The sequence below is a fragment of the Prosopis cineraria genome, unplaced genomic scaffold (assembly GCF_029017545.1).
Source record: "Prosopis cineraria cultivar Desert tree isolate PC_DT_omini unplaced genomic scaffold, ASM2901754v1 PC1, whole genome shotgun sequence".
Taxonomy (NCBI): domain Eukaryota; kingdom Viridiplantae; phylum Streptophyta; class Magnoliopsida; order Fabales; family Fabaceae; genus Prosopis; species Prosopis cineraria.
The window spans coordinates 38,444,477-38,462,079 of NW_026555332.1; the positions used below are offsets into that span (position 1 = coordinate 38,444,477).

The window sequence follows — 17,603 nt, forward strand, 5'->3', positions numbered from 1 at the left end:
TTAATCAAGAAAAATCTTGTAATGAATGATAACTGAAGTGAATAGTTGGATAAAATAAAAATAAAAAGGCCGCCACAAGGCCATTATCTTCAGCACACAAATTGAACTCACAGAAGAACCACCTAAAACTTTTTGGTCTGTATCTAGATTAGAAATCACTCAGATTTATATCAAAATTTCAAACAGACTAGCATCTCATAGTTTTTTCTGATAGCTCTTCCTAGTAACGTCCAATTCCCCAAACTCTGATCACACCATCAGTGTATCCACTGAACAAGGTGCTTCCATCTGCACTCCAGCTCAAACTAGTGCAGTAGATTACCTGCCAGACAGGAAACAATATATCAACACCTTTCATTATAGATGCCAGCAAAAAAACAAATGAACTACATATTGCCATATATACCTTCATATCCTACATTTGCAAGACCCTGATATAAACCACTTAAGAATACGAAATAATAATCAGGACAAATAAGACAATCATCGACAAGACCAAACTGTCAAAAAGCCTCAGGTGACAGTTTGCTACAGTGGAACTAGTTTTAAAAAAAAATGATACTCAACTTCCATGGAAGAAGGGGAGCTTGTGCATATACACATACACACACATATATAACGAGACTTTCAAGAGCAGGAATTACTACAGTAGAGATAGCAGAATACAATACTCCACCAACCATACAAAGCAAACGCCCAAATAGATTCTAGAACACTAAAAGCTAACAAAAAATTGGAGTGGAAATATAGAACAAATTAGAGATTGGACGAGGAAGGAGTAGTACATGGCATCAACAGACGGAAGCATAAGCCTCATGTATTTGAAGCAATAGGAGGCATGCTTGTTCCAACGCATTAAATAAAACTGCAGGCATTCATTTCATAGTTCAAACACATGAACGAAGTATAATGGCACAATGAGATGGCTTATGAACATCAATCAACTGAGAACATGAGAGAGGTTATGAAGTCGTGATAGAGACAGTGGGGAACTCGGTAAGGACTTCAACCGGGCAAGAAAAATGAAATTGAAATAACCAGGAACGAACGAACAGAAGTTAAATATCAAAGCAAGAGATAAAAATAACATGACCGCAAAAGGTTAACCCAGCTACTTGTACATCAATAGGGACAATTCAATTACGAATCAACATAGTCACAGAATACTCATGAAATGGAATCAAAGAAATTCATCACAGAATAATGACTTCTTAAAGGTAAAACGCTCGAAGAAATGACAATGATCAGAACTCACCTTCTTCTTGGTGCTGGTGCCTTCCGCCGTTTCAGCTTCAGTTTTCAGGTCGACCTTCAAATCTTCGACAATGCTCTTGCTCTCCAAATCCCAGATCTTAATGCTTTGCTCTGTAGCAGCACAGAGCCAGTACCTGTTAGGACTAAAGCAGAGAGCATGAATGATAGCACCAGCATCGAGGGAGTACAGCCTCTTCCCCTCAGCCAAATCCCAAAGCAAAATCACTCCATCTTTGCCACCACTAGCGCACAGCGAGCCATCAGGAGAAACCGCCACTGTGTTGACATAGCCGGAGTGGCCAGCGAGGGTGTTCCTCAGCTTACAATTCGTCAAGTTCCAAACTTTCACAGTTCGGTCCCAAGAGGCCGAAACAATAGTTGGTTGAAGCGTATTTGGACTGAAGCGAACACAACTGACCCAATCAGAGTGGGCATCACTGTCCTGAATGGTGTACTTGCACTCACCAAGAGTATTCCAGAGCTTAATTGTGCGGTCACGAGAAGCCGACACAATCTGACGGTTGTCAATTGAGAAAGCGACTGAGAGCACATCCTTGGTGTGGCCCACGAATCGGCGGGCAGAGACACCGGCGGCCAAGTCCCAGAGCCTGAGCTCGCCATCCCAGGAGCCGGAGAGAGCGAACTGGCCGTCGGAAGAGAGAACGACGTCCTGAACGAAGTGGGAGTGCCCGGTCAGCCTACGGCGAGGAACACCGTAAGTCTTCTCCTCCTTGGTCAGATGCCACAAAATGATTGATTTATCCCGGGAAGAGGATACGATCATATCGGAATTGTCGATCGGGGTGGCAATGGCGGTGACCGAGTCGGTGTGGGCACGCATGGTGCCTCGAAGAACAAGCCCTTCAGCCATTTGCAGAGTTTCTCGGCACTTCTCTGCGATTCCTTAGGTTTGGTAAAAAGCGGCGGCTACGTGGGAACCACATAGAGCGCTGAAACGTATTAGGGTTTTGGCAATACCGGGTCAGTTTTTCGGGTTGCGAGTTCGGATAAGGAGCTGCTATTATTTTCAAATTCTTTTATTGGCAGTTATTTTGGTTGCTTAATCTTGGTCTCTGATTGGGAGTAGCTTTTTATCTGATAAGCTGTGCCTTTTTCATAACCCGAAATGTTTTGATAAGCGGTTTTTTTCGCTAGTAATTTAACTTTCACTTGCACTCTGAGTTTTATTATTCACTGCATGTCATTTAATAGAGTAGGGACCTTTGCTGTGAAAAGTTATAGCTATAGAGGATTCAGATCCTCTCCCGTAATTCATGTGCAATGTTAGCAACTACTTTTATAAAGACGATCATAATTTATTTTCAATTGTTAAATAAAATGATATTTCTTGAACTCTTCATCTTCTCCGGGGATTTGGGGTGGTTTTCTCTCCATTACTTTTTTATTGTAAATCTACACCGTTTAAGTTAAATATATACTTTTAAAAATAATTAAATCTAAATTGTCAAATCTAAATTCACGATCCAGATTTACCATTGTCCCTTCTATGCTCTCCTCTGCAAAAAAAGAAAGCTAACTCCCATCTTTCTTTTTCCTTCTTATTGTCTTCAGTTTAATCATCTTCTTTCTCGGTGCATGTAAAACAAGGATTGGGATCCACAAAAAGGTTTGGGAATTCATTATATTATCATCAAAAGGATGCTCTCGAGAAGCCTTTCATAACTTTGTTTTGATGAAGCTTTTAATTTGAGAACTAACCTAAGCTAAAGGCTATTGCAGATGGAGAACATGGGGGACGGGGAGAGATTGTTGATACCAGTGGACTTAAAATTGAAGCATACCACAAATGAAGAACACAAGTGGAGAATGAGATATGAGATGTTATCAATGGCGATGAGCATGAAACTAGTTGGGAGAGCTTTGATGAATTGTTAGATATTTTTTTCCACTAGTGTAGAATTTAAATTTTACAAGAAACTTTTAATATCGATTAACATGGACCCGCTGTTAAAAGTAAAGGCGTTGATATTTTTATAATTTTAAATAACTTTCAACAGTGGATGAAGTAAACCCACTTTTGAAACTCTACTTTCAACAGCAGGTTCCTTATACCCACTGTTAAAAATATGCATTTAAAAATAAAAAATAAAATTATTCAACTTTCAACAACGAGTGGACACTAACTGTTGTTGAAAGTGACCTTTCAACAGTAAGTAGAGGGAACTTGCTATTGAAAGGTTGTCTTCTTTTTTTTTGAAAAAACAAACACTTTCAACAGAAGGCACCCACCGTTGAAAGCTCATTAAAAGAAAAAAAAATTAAAAAAAAAACACTTTCAACAGTGAGTGGAGTACCACCCATTGTTGAAAAGTTTTTAATTTTTTTTGTCTCTAAACCCTGCCCCCCCACTCCCCTTCCTAATTATTTATCTTCTTCTTTCTTCACTAGATACACCTCTTTCTCCTTCACCTCTCCCCCTTGGCTCCCCCTCCCTAACTTCCTCTCAGTGCCACCCCCCGGTCGCCCCCTTCTTCCCCCTCCTCTCGACCCCTCGATCTCCCCCTCCTTTCGTCCCCCTTGTCGAAGTACTATTAGTGGCTTCATAAGGCTTTAAGTATTGCATGTGATTTTTTATTTTGTGTAAAATTATAAATTTTCTCTTATAAAATTTTGACAAGTCTAATTTTTAACAGAGACTCTACCAAACTTTTTTAAAATCTAGTATTTTTCTTAAATTAATTAAAATCATAGATTAATTAAAAATTTATATTTTTTGAAATAGTTTGAAGATAATAACATGCACATTAGTTTTATTGTCCTCTAGATAGTAACATATGGATCGTAGTTGGATGAATGTTAAACGAATAAGTGATGTGTATGATAATAATGTAAAGGAGTTTTTAGAATTTGCTAAGAAAAATGTTGTTGATCATGGTGGAAAGTTCTATTATGCTTATCTAAATTGTTTGAATGGGAATAGACTCAGTGTTGCTGAAATAAGAAAACATTTGATTTGTGATGGGATTTTCAGAAATTATACGATATGAATTTAGCATAGTGAACGATTAAAAAATTATAGTGGTACATCTCAATATGTGAAAGTTGGTATAGAAATCTATATTGGTACACCTCAATATGTGAAAGTTGGTAATGATCTTGGTGATGAAGTAGATATGGATGAAGATCGATTAGAGGACATGATCTATAATGTTGGAGAAGAGGCCTTTGAACGAGCGCATGTGTATGATAACTTGTGCACTGATATAGAGAAGCTTTTATATCCAGGGTGTGCTGATTTCAGTTTGTTGTCTGAGGTGTTAAAATTAGTTATGTTGAAGGCAAGAGCTGGGTGGAGTGATCAGAATTTTACATGGTTGCTAGAGTTACTCCAAATAATGCTTCCAAAAGAAAATGTACTCCTAAGGCGTTATTATAATGCTAAGAAGATCTTGTGTCCAATGGACATGAATTTTAAAAAAATATAAGCATGTCCTAATGATTGTGTGCCATATAGAGAAGAGCTTGAAAGGGAGGAGAAGTGTCCAAAATGTAAGGTACCACAGTACAAAGAGAAAGGGGCTCTTATAAAGGTTTTGTGGTATCTTCCGATTATACCAAGATTCAAGCACTTATTTACAAATACTAATGATGTGAAGAACTTATGGTGACATGCAAATGAAAAGATTTTTGATAAAAAATTTTGACATCTAGCCAATTCTCCTCAGTAGAAGAAAATTAATCAATTGTTTTTTAAATTTGACAATGAACTAAGGAACCTTAGGCTTGAACTTTCTTACGACATGAACCAATGTTAAAAATAAGACTTTTAACATCGGTTATGGCATAAACCGATGTTGAAAGTCCTTTCAAAAAAAAAAATTTCAACGAGAAAGTTTTAACAGCAAGTCTATGTCCATGATTGAAAGTTCATTTTTAACAGCAGTTATAAAATCGCTGTTAAAAGTCACTTACATTTAACATCCCCTGAAATAATAGCGAATGTGGAACCGATGCTAAAAGTATTTTTTACCCACCGTTAAAAGCCTATCCTATAATAGTATTCCTTTTGACAATTTAAAAATAAATTTTATATCACTTTTCTTTCATGGATAAAACTTGAGGTCCTTGATGAAGCACTTCCCCCCAAGAATCACGAGAGGTGATCTGAATTCATTCATAAACAAAGCATGTCTTTGTTAGTAAAATCATCTTTTAAAAGTTTTAAACAAGCTTTTAGGTCTTTTAATGCTAAATGAAAACCGGCACTGTATATTTATGTAAGTCTATTGGTATCAATAAGTATTATACTGTAAAAAATTTGAGAAACCATGTTGCTTGGCTTAACAAGTAAGTGCTCAATCAGTTAAAGTCATGATGAGTTCCCTAGTTCGAGGAATGAAAATAATATAAACTTTGAGGTCTAATTTAAATTTAATTTTCATTTTTGCATCAAAAATATTTTTTGGGCTGACAATTTCTCCCCAGTCAATTTAATAGATGAAATTAATTGATGATCAATCATGAAAAATGGCAATTTTGATAAGAGTGATCCTCCCACTTCCTCATGTGGCTTTAATTTCTCGTGAAGATTAATGACTAGCCATTTCTAAATCTAATCCTAGCATCTTCTAAGAAGCTATGTCTAGAAACTTGACAAGCCTCGGATCCTTTAACCCATGAAGTTGTTCTGAGTTGAAGAATTCTTTCAAGTAATGCCCGTAGAGATAAAATTTCCTAATACGATGCTCTTCTCAAGGTTTCGGCTAATCCTAGATAATCTCATGAATGCTAGCTAGATAAAATTTCCTTTGATATTAATATACAAAAAAGCTAAGTTATTTATTCATTCTAGTGTGCGAGGTAACATAAAAAAAAATTATTTGGGTTTGAGTTTACTCAAAAAACCTGAGGCCTCTCCATAAAAGATCTTTCAACTAACTTGAATGTCAAAGTGAAATTAAAGAATTCCTTCAAAAACTCCTAACACCCTTACAAATAATAATTTCAAAAAGTAGTCACATAAAATTTATACTTGTGGAAGCTATATTTAACTATAGAACCACTCTTATTAAACTTAACACATTTTATTTTATATATTTCTAACCTTATAACTTTTCAAAGATTCTCCAAAGCAATTCTAAATCATATTAATAATTACTTTTTAACTTTAAAGTGCCTGTGGGCTTGTTTTATAGGTCATAAGCATCCAATAAAAAAGTTTTCAGTAACTAAATAAATTTTAATTTATGATAAATTATTCTCTAGATTCACCTTTAATTTATAAATTGATTTAGATAGGTCTAAAAATAATCTCTACATGTTTCAAGATTATTCAAAATCATTTAGAGTTTTTTAAAATTATTTTCTATCATCCCAAAAAAGCGGGTCATCACTCAACATCTTTATGCATTTTCCAGGTTTTTCCTAATTTTAAATTCATCTAAATTTAGTGATCATAGTTAGAACAAAAATTTTAAGATATTTATCCGACCTTAAAAAGTCTCAATCTAATATAGAAATATCTGTGTAGCCTCTTTAGTCTTTACTCTTTAGAATTTCTCCCCCTGCTCTACGAAACGCTCGCTTTCGTTCTCTCTTGTGATCTCTCTCACAGCGCTGCCACGAAAACAAAATAAGAGCCCTTACTGTTCGACTATAAATAATCTTTTTATTGTTTTATTTTATTTTCTTTATCCTTTAAAGATTTAATTAATATTAGAAAAAAATTATCGTTTAACTATAAAATATAATACCAATAGAGTAGAGTCAGAAAATTTTATTAGAAAAACTGAAATGATAAAGTATATATAATAATCAAAAGAAAATTAAATTTATATATATATATTACTAACACAATATAAATATTTTAACTTATATATTTATATTTAATTTTACATATAAAATATATATATATATATCAAAAATAAATATACATATTCATTTTTTAAATTTTTCTTATTAATTTTTACGGTATAAGAGTAATTAATTATTATATTTATGATAAAAATTTTAAAAATTTCTTCTTATATAAACTATCATTCAATTGGTAAAAATTTTATCTTTCTCATAAGCATTGGGAAAATACATAATTAAAATTTAAAGTTTTGTTTAATATAAAAAAATTCTATTACTTACTTATTTAATTTATTATTTAATTTTTTTAACGGATACATTCATTATTCAATATATTTTGAGATTTTTATTGTAATACTTTATAAAATTTGTTAACAGTAATTTTTATAATTGTTTTCATTAAATATAAAATAAAAATAAAATTAAATGATATCAATGTTTTAAAGCAATTACAATATTATTTTATTGAAAATAAATAAATCTTATGATAAATATATTTTTAAGTTATTAAAACAGTTGGACTATATTTATGTAAAAGACTATTTAAAATGAAAATAAAAATTTCATCTACTCTCTCAAAATTTTTATAATGTATTAATTTAAAAAATAAAAAATATATAATTTTTATATTTTATTAAAAAAAATTAAGTTAGAAGACGTGACTCTTGCTAGTTTTCCTATCTCTACCCCTAAGTATCAAGATATAAAAAGAAGATAAAGAGATAAAGATATTACAATCAATTGAAAATCGTATAAATAAATCATAATCACATCACATTTAATGATAGTAATATGTCATGACATTTAAATTTGAACTTGAATCATAAAATATTTTTGAAAAATCCTTTCCAAAAAATCTTTTTCTATAGATAAAAATATGTGAAAACGTCCCGGAAAAGAGTCAAAACATAAAGCAAAGAGGCACACCCTGCCTCCTTTATTATATCTTGTCCAAAATGAATTACTCATCATTTACCTATGTCTTGAAGGAGGACGAATGAAAATCAAAATTTTGAAATTAGAACTTAATTTAGCAAGCTAATTAAATTCATTGTTCTCATAATAAACATTACAAGAAAAAATTCAATCCTTAGCCACGAATCCTTTAATTTGTTTTGTCAAGTATTTTAGAAAAAAAATTAATTTACAAGTCTTTTTAGTTTTCATCGATTTTAAAATAGGTTATTATAGTATATTTTATTATTCAAACCTTTGTAATTTTCTCAATTAAATATAATAGTCTCTCAAGGTTAAACTTGTTAATACATGATTAAATTTTCAAAACAAAAACACTTTTAAAATTTAAAGAAAATATTGATTTAACGCTTTTATAAAAAAGAAAAAAAGGATTGGTTTAATATAACTTCATTAATTTTTATGAAAATTTTATATATAAAAATTATTTAGAAAACATAATCTAATTATTTAAGTTATGAGTTATAAAAATTATGCACTAAATTCTAAAGTTATATAATATTTCAATAAAAATATAAAAGTGTTTAAGTGTATTTTTAAAAGGAAAAAATCAGAGATTTTAATTTTTAGTAATTAAAATATTCAATCAATTAGATTAAATTAAAATAAAATAAATTACATAAACTGAATTCAAAATTAAAAACTTAAAATGTTCTGCAAATTAATTTTCCAAATCAAACGTTTCGGAGTGCAAGTGCAATGATTAGCTTCCACCACAATCATAATAAAAGAGAAAATTGGAATCCGCTGTCTCGCGTTTTCTCTACAGAAACTCCTACCTTTCCTGTTTCTCCTCTCGCCAGAAGTTAGAAGGAGAGTATCTTTGCTGATTAACTCCGAAGGGGGAGGCTCTTGTGATTCGATTTAAATACTCAAGGTCTCGCTTCTTCGGCCATTTAACTTCCTTGAATATCCCATTCATCTCTCCCCCCAAGATAAGCTTTTTCTTTTGTGTCTATGTCTGCCATGAATGCCCACTTGTGCATTTATAATCAAAGGGGCCAGTTTTCCTAAGCTTATTTATTATTACCTGCCCTCTACTTCGTCTTTCCATTTTTCCTTTCCTGAGTAACCCGGTGGATGCGGACTACCTACAAAGCCAAGGCATGGTAGTGGATTTTTGGTATTCGTCATAGCAGCAAAATGCTTTCTCTGAGGTGACTTATCAAATTTCAATGCATTTGTTCGCTTGAGTATCGTTTAAATCATTGTTTCATATCTCTTTCTTGTAGTTCTATCAGTCTTTTCAAAATCGTATTATGTAATTTGATGATAAATAAATATTTAGTGTTAATTTTCTTGGAGGTTGGTTTCTAGTGATTTATTATCAAAATGAAAAGACTACTTTTCATGCTTGAACTAATTGCTCTATCCTCCTCAGTGTTGTTTAGAGATTTCTGTGACGGGTCCTTTTTTTTAACTGTATATTAGGGATTTTTGGAGGCGGCATAGGAGGAAGATTTTCGTTAGTGCTGGTGTTTTCGGAAGTGGGTATCTTTTGTATAAGCTGTATGGTGCTCACAGGCGTAGACTTGATGCATTGGAGACAGAACTCGCAGTTCAGAGAGAAAATGAGGAGCTCATCAAGGCTCAGTTAAGTGCCATTCTTAGCCTCATTTCTTCTATTCCACCCCCTCCCAAACACACACACATAAAGAAAAAAGGAATTCTCATAACACATTTTCATGATGCTGACATTGATAGGATGCAAGCTCACTTCGAGAATATTCAGATGATTTCTGATACAATAACGTTGCCTCATGCAATGCACTATTTGAGTTGTCGGATCGCGGAAGATCTGGATCTTTCTCAGCTTCTTGAGAGGCTAATTCAAGGAAAGGGGCAACCAAACACGTTAACAAATTCAGAGAAACTAGAATTATGGGATAGACTCAAAATATTAAGTATGTCCCTAGCTCGGATTTGATATTTAGCATACTTGTTGCTTTGCTGTGTTAGATTGTCTGGCTGTTCTGAGAAAATTAAATACAATTGTTCTTATATGCAATTTTGTCTAGGTTTCACGAGAATGGCACTGTCAATATGGGCGACAACAATGCTTAGCTTATATGTAAAAGTTCAAGTCAATATACTGGGAAGGGTTCTATACATTGATATTGCACGAAGCCTTGGAAGCTCCAATATGATGGTATGGACCTCTGTTTTTTCTTATTCTTTTTTAGGTTTTCAATTTCATTACAAACGTTTGCATATGTTAAGGATATTAGTCAAATCAATAGCAAGTCTTCACCTACCCCTTTATATTTAGGGGATGAAATGGTCTTTATTGAGAATGGATTTCACATGGGATATAATACGTCGGAATCTTGGAGATAATAATAGACGTTCATGTAACAGCCTGTCCTTAATGCCTCTCTAAGAAAAATAATGTAAAATGGCATTTTGAAAAAGCTTTTTAGGGTCCCCTTTTTGGGCTTTTGATCATCCTCCACCTTGTTGTAAGGTGGTGAATGATGAAAGGGTGAATTGATTTGTTTGGCATGTGGCTATGTTCTCTTATGTTTGCTCCTGATTGTATTGTTTCTGCAGGTTAATTGTATATAGATATGTCCTTGTTTATTCAAAAAAAAAAAAAAAGTTTTTGTGAGCATTATTTGCTAGAATTACTGTCAATTCATTCTGCTATGTCGCTAACAGTCTGTTAACATCCTTCTATGCTAGATACTTGAAAGAAAAATCAGAAAACTGTATATCTTAGAAGGTCAGAAGATGAATGTAGTATCTATTCACAATAGCCTGCTCCCTGGCACCTAGTGGCAACATCCTCACTTTGAAAAGCTGGACATTGCTACAATATACAGATCTTTTTTCAAAAAATACTAAACATTTTTTTAAGAAAGCAAGTAGTTTGTTGAGAATATTTTGAATGACTGGGACTCCTCTTGATCTTGTGGACATATTTTGTAGGTTTCAATTAAGTTATCTGCTCCGCTTCTTAGTGTTTTGAGACTTTACCTAACCGTGGTTAGAAAGTGTCACTCTGCCAACCTATGTTTATGGTTTTCTCCATATCAGTTGACATTACTTGCTTCTTACTCTTTCATCATATAGTGAGGTTAAACTATGGCTAGCATGAGTAGCAGATAATTCATTATATATGACCGTTGGTAATATGTGTTGTTTACACAACTTTATTGTCTGTGTATGGGGACATGAGTTTATAGAATGCCCCAAAATGAATTGTGGTAAGCAATGTTCACTTAGAAGCAATTAGAATTACATATACATCCAAGTTCAGAATTAGATATGAGATCCTGTAGTCCTCAAAGGAGATTGCTAGAGGAGGGGTATTTAAGGTCAAGATAGAGTTTAGTTTTTCTCAACTGTAAGGTAATGATTCAGTGAATTAGTTATTTCACATCTCTTAGTCCCTTTGGATCACACTTGAATTTTTCAGTGACTCATATACTTACTTCAGTTACACCAAATATAAAACTATCTGTTTACTGCTGAAGTGACAGGACTATTACAGCAATCATGCATGTTATAACAATTCTTTTACTGTTGATCCCTGAGGTGGAGATTCCTGTTTCCACAAAGATAACTTGCTGGTTACTAAGGTCCATTCCTTGTTATAATTCTTACCTACAATAATTTGGCCCCAGAGTACTGCTTGCAAACTATTTCTCATTAAGGTTTGAGGGGTTAATGCGGTGAGTTGTAATGATCTGAATTTGTGAAATAGTGAATAAAGAGAGCTGGAATCTGCCATATGATGATTATTTGTCATGCAAAAACCATTACTATATTAGTAGAAGGGCTTTGTTACCTCTTCCCCAACAATACACTTAACCATTCACTAAAAAAATTAAAGCCATCCTTCCTTGAAGTATTACATCAGTAATAAGTGCTAATTCTCTGTATATGTTTCTACCTGTTCATCTGAGAACATCTTGATGACCTTGTTAAGATTCATGGGAATGCTCAACATATTTAGTTGGACCTATGCTCTTGACTTTCTATAATAAAAATTGGCTCAATACCTTTTTGTGAGACCCTACAATCTTTGCAAACTTTGTTGACAATTATATATCCCTTGTAAATTGTTTAGTAAGCATTTGCTGCGTTGATAAACTTCGTATATTTTTTGAGATGGAGTTTTTATCATGAAGGATACTAGGGTAAGGTGAGGTAGTGATATATTTTATGGCCCTACTGAGGTCTGATGATTAACTGGATCCTAATAAGAGGCAAATTGACTGTCCAGTCGTAATTAATTGTACTTGAGTCATGGCTAGAAAAATATATTCACACATGACCATTGGAACCAAACTTCTAATAAAGATGCAGATTTGGATTATGAACTTAATTAATGAAGTACTCCCTCCGTTTCCAAATTTAAGCAAATTTTAAGCAACTCACATAGTTTAAGAAAGTTGATTAACCATGATAATTAGGTTTGAAATTAAAAAATGGACTAAAATTACCCTTGTAATTAACGAAATAAGTTTGTCTCATTCAAATAAATCTTGATTTTATGAGGGGCAATTTGGAAAAAGTGTAATAAATGCTTCTTGAATTTTGTAGTTTTGCTTGGGAAAAAAAAACAATGAAACATATAGTAGTTTCTCTTATAATAAAAAAATGGAGGGAGTAAGTAGTTCAAATTTTAACTTTTGATATGTTTATAAAGTGAATCACTAATCAAATCATGAGGTAAAACACTAATTTAAACTTGACCTATCAAATTCCTGAAGGAGTTATAAAACAATTCTTCCCGTAGCTATTCTTTAATTTCTAGTTTAATAAGGGTACCCCATGGATTTATTCAGCATCGACTGAGGAAAAACTCTGTCAACTTCATTTCACCAAACTTAATTAAAGAACTGCACATCATGTAAACAATGCGATGGGAACTGCAAGTATTTTCCACCAAATTCAAGCGTGTCATATGCAACCTAAAAGTCTCTTTACCCTTTTCTGTTGTTTATACAGGAGAGTAGGGACGTTGTTGATAGGGAAGACCAGCAGAAATTCCTTGGAAGCATAGATTTTCTCTCTCAACATGGTATACCTTCCTTGGTTTCTGATATGGAGTTGGCAACTAAAGAAGTTCTCAAAGGGTGAGGTTCTTCAATAATCTTGACGGTCAATTATTTGTGAAGTAAATCTCACAATTTCTTGGAAACGTTTTCTGGGATGGGGATATATATAAGAAAATTAACTTTTCATGAGATATAGAACTATGTAAACCCTGTGCATTTTGGGCTGCAGGAACTCATGTATGCATGCCTGAAAATGTGTACTGTCTATTACCAAATCTGATTTGTGAAATGTCTAACTCCTTTTATTTTATTTTATTTTTTTATTATTTTTTGAATGAATCAAATACAAACAACCACACACACACACCCCTACTTACCTACACCTTTCCCCATAGGGAAGAGTGACATTCAAAATTCCGTTAACTGTGCATCTGAATTGAGAAAACCATAGAGCTTCAAATTCTTCTCAGCATAATTATCTACGTGTTTACTTTACTCCTAATTGAATGGTGAATAAACTTTTGACATAACGGAAGTCTCCGTTTTTAATGTTAGCAGTTAGCACATATGTGCAACCTTTGATCTGCCTCCTGAAAAAGTTGACAATAAACCTAAATTCTCTTAGCTTAATGTGTGCTAGCGTGTAAATAAGCTAGGAACTTTAGCCTGAACCGAAAGTAAAAGCAAGCTCATTTGGTTGGAGAGCCCAAGGTCCCAATAATCCTCACATCAGAACCCCATCTTTTCATTGTGGGGATCAAGTCCCATGCTTTGCAAATGAGTCCTAGCATTCCACACTCCACAGCCCTGATGCTCATGCAAGCTGGCTTTGTTCTAACTTTTGAGCCTGGGTTAACACTACACGTTGCCTACACTGCATGATTGTGGCTAGGATGTAGTAGAAGGCTCTAATACCAGTTTATTTGGAAAACCACACTCCAAAAGCTTGCTCATAAGGTTGAGTTTGAGCTCGCCATAAACCCTAAATCAAAATTCCATACTGCAAATGTGAGACTAAAGTCTCATGTATATGATTGAGCTTGACAAAAAAACATGGTGGGATAAGTGATAAACCATGATTCATAATTATTTTGGCTTACAAGTATTGACTTCATTTTGAGGACCAAGAGATCAATAAATTCTCTGTTAACATTGATTTTAAAAAGGATGGATAATTTCTATTTGCAGAAAGCAGTTGAGAGATTTCTTCAACAATAAAGCACTCCATGAAACTATCATGCAGATACTCAACACATTCATGAGCACAGGAAGTCCGCACTCCTGGGTAAAGTACATGATGCCTGAGGCTATTGAATCACATACAGCAGCCTCCAGCAGTGTTGATCCTGTTCCTTTGGACACGATTGGATTAGGTCAGCTAATGGCAGAGGCACGGGCAGTGTTAACGAGGTATATATGTAATGTTTGACTCATTGATTAACAACAGCTTGGCATAAAATTAATCAACCTGGGTCAACCATTTTCTTAAGCTCTGTACTTGTATCATGCAGCATGATATTCATGCTTTAGGTCAATGCTGAAAACTTATATGAGATAGAAAATCCTAGATAAAATTGTCAGATATTTTTGATAAAATGATATGTTCTGTTGGACTTAACATCAACCAAATCATGCATGAATTATGATACAGAGCTAATTAAGGTTCGACATATTTTTGTTATAATTGTTGTTATCACAAGAAGATGCATAATTTCCTGGGAAATCATTTGTAAAATTTCTATATACAATATACATAGACTTATGAGAAACGCATTAAAGCAGAGTTAGTGGATGGTCTGTGATCCTTCATTTGGTTATTCAGCATTGTGAATCCCAGTCATTTCTTTGGTTTAACTGATGGAAGATTTGTCTCTGACTCTCAGTTAATGCTTCTTGGTTTCAGTGTATCGGTCTTCTCTTGTGCAAGACTCCGCTCTGTAAATCTGAGTTTCTAGCTGATACTGTTCTAACATTTCTCTAGTTTGAAGGATTTGAGTCAAATCCTACTAAGAGCTAAAATTAACCAAAAATGCCGACCATCTAGTTGACGCTTTATGGAAGCTTTTCTCGGCCTTTATTCTTTCCTGCTTTTGATTCAACAGTGGAAATGATTAAAATAATTCCATCCGGTTTGATTTATTCATTTACTAAAGTTAGTTTAAGTACTTTTTTTTAGTATTATATCATGTGTGTTGTGGAGATGGACAAAATTTCCATACCCTATTGGTCCATGCAAAATTTACCCAGGTCTAGGCATAGGATGTAATATGATGTCTCTGGGGACGGGGATTAATATTTATACCCCACCTGTATCCTACAAATGGTCATCCCTGGGGTATGGGCGAAGAAATCATCGAAGCATATCAGAACTGAGAGAGGGGAGAAGGAACTTCTTTCAAATTAAGTTTCTTTGTTTTTTGCAGTGCCGAATTTGGAAACATTTTGGAGATATCTTTGAAAGCAGTGGTGGACACACTTGTGGAGCTTATGGGGGCTAAATTTGGAGGGGGGAATTTAACTTCAGGCGTGCCGCTGGCCAAATTATTGCCTCAAATTGCACACACGTGTCCCTATCTATTCGAAGAACTTGGCAAAAATCAGTTCATCCAGACCATAAAAGGTATACCTGAGGTTGAACGTTTTTTCACCCTCCTCTATGCAAATGTATCAAGCGCGTAGAGCAGTATAAGTTATGCTTCAAGTGAAAAATCGAAAAGGAAAAAAAAAAAAGGAGAGAGAGAGATTAAATTTATTTTATGGAAAGCACGAGGCATCAATGTAAAATAGTTTAAAGAGGTCCAAAAGGCTTCCTGAAAGAATTAATTGCATAGTAGCTCAGTCGTTATTCTAGGTCTCATCAGCATGGAAAATTTTTCTTCCGCTGTAGTTAATGTTGTACACTGCTGCTTCCTTGGCTTTAACTTGGCCCTCAGAGGAACTGTCTTTTCGGACTGCAGTTGCCTTTTTATCAGTAGTCTGTACTGTATAGACAATAATGTTTTTCATGATTTCATCCATTTCTTTGTTCATGAATTGCTTCTTTTTTTTGTCCTCCAATCTATGAACTGCTTGCTGATCCTGTGAAACAATGCTAGAATCTAGTCTTGTAGATTCTACTTCAGTATTCAGTATGCGAGTGTGGTTCTATTAGTGTAAAATAGGCATACAAGTATATCTCAAGTGAGTTTTGCTGAGTACTGTTATTTGATGTTTGTGATTGTTTTAGTTGACTTAAGCTACACGCAATGATAGGTTATCTCGAGTGAGTCATAGTTCACCTTAAGTCCTTGCTATTTGATCGTTGCCTGATTTCGGATATATCACTCATGAAGTGTAACTTTAAAAAATAAAAAAAGGAGACGGGAAATAATATAAAAGTAGACGGGAAAATAATATAAAAGTTCTTACTTTTCTAGTGTTGAACGTTGATAGAAAATGGGCAACGCAGTTTTTTTTTTTTTTTTTGTGAAACTTCATAGTGAAGCACTGGTTCTTTTTGTTCCATTGTTTTATTTGTTTGATAGATACGTAGTGCTTTGAGGGAACGACCTCGAATGTGTTTAGGTGAAATATCACTCAACCAATCCATTGAATTTGATCTTTAGCAGGTTGGTTTCATTAATCTGGTTTATGAAAGCATCTTATCTTATGTGGATTCTAAGCAAAAGATATTAAGAAATATCAAATAAGAGCCAAATTAGCTTAAATGATTTGCTAAAAAAATGTAGCTTACATGATTGGAATTGGAGGTATGAACTTTGAATTTGGATAAAAAGATGGCTAAAGGCGCATTTTGTGAAGTATTCTTTAAGGAGCATTTTAGCACTCTAAATTATTAATTGGGGTAATTTTGTTCTTAAAATAATTAAAAAAAACATTTTTACCATTTCTATTAAAATTCATGATAGTCAACATTAGAGTTTCAGTTTTGGTAAAAAAAAAAACCATTAGAGTTTCAGTTAATATTTCTAATGATTAATGTTGAAAATTTGATGGTAAAAGCAAAATCATTCTGTTTTAATTACTTTAAGAGGCAAAATTGTTCCAACTAAAAATTTAAAGTGCTAGACGCTTTTTGAAGAATGTTTTAAAAGTAAAAATGCACATTTATCCTAAAAAGATAGCAAAAAAATATTAGTATATTCTGAAATTATATTGCAATTGACATGAGACTCAACTAAGATTCTCTTTTTCATCAAGATGGAGATTAAATCTCAGTAAGTTTGTAATTGTTTTTATTTAAACACTTTTTTTTATTGTATCATCCAATATCATGGGAGATTGTTTTGAAAATATTTTTGACATATTTATTTAATAAGACTGTATATATCAAGATTTGAACTCCAGATTTTGTGATAAGTTAATTCAATTTTATTGACTAGTTGAACCAAACATTACTCTGTATTAAACACTTTAAATATCACTTCTTCTTCTTTTTGCAACCGGTCACTAAACATTTATTATTTTATTATTTATTGTCATTATTAGATCTCTCCATTAACCATGTGAACCAATTGGAGGTGGACCAAAACAATGACTACAATTGGCATGTGA

At 33.4% G+C, this 17,603-nt stretch overlaps 2 protein-coding genes across 2 annotated transcripts; one reads left to right on the forward strand and one right to left on the reverse strand.

The window, feature by feature from the left end:
• Positions 1-2,185, reverse strand: LOC129301040 (guanine nucleotide-binding protein subunit beta-like protein). Its single transcript, XM_054939916.1, has 2 exons — positions 1,256-2,185; positions 1-322 (listed from the first exon to the last, which is right to left on the reverse strand). The coding sequence occupies exons 1-2, from the start codon at positions 2,123-2,125 to the stop codon at positions 221-223; spliced, it is 972 nt and encodes a 323-aa protein (XP_054795891.1). The 5' UTR covers positions 2,126-2,185; the 3' UTR covers positions 1-220.
• Positions 2,186-8,795: 6,610 nt separating this feature from the next.
• LOC129285975 (peroxisome biogenesis protein 3-2-like) lies at positions 8,796-16,078 on the forward strand. The gene is made up of 7 exons (XM_054921996.1): positions 8,796-9,200; positions 9,475-9,636; positions 9,748-9,947; positions 10,062-10,192; positions 13,000-13,127; positions 14,238-14,459; positions 15,473-16,078. The coding sequence occupies exons 1-7, from the start codon at positions 9,187-9,189 to the stop codon at positions 15,726-15,728; spliced, it is 1,113 nt and encodes a 370-aa protein (XP_054777971.1). The 5' UTR covers positions 8,796-9,186; the 3' UTR covers positions 15,729-16,078.
• The last annotated feature ends 1,525 nt before the right edge of the window (positions 16,079-17,603 follow it).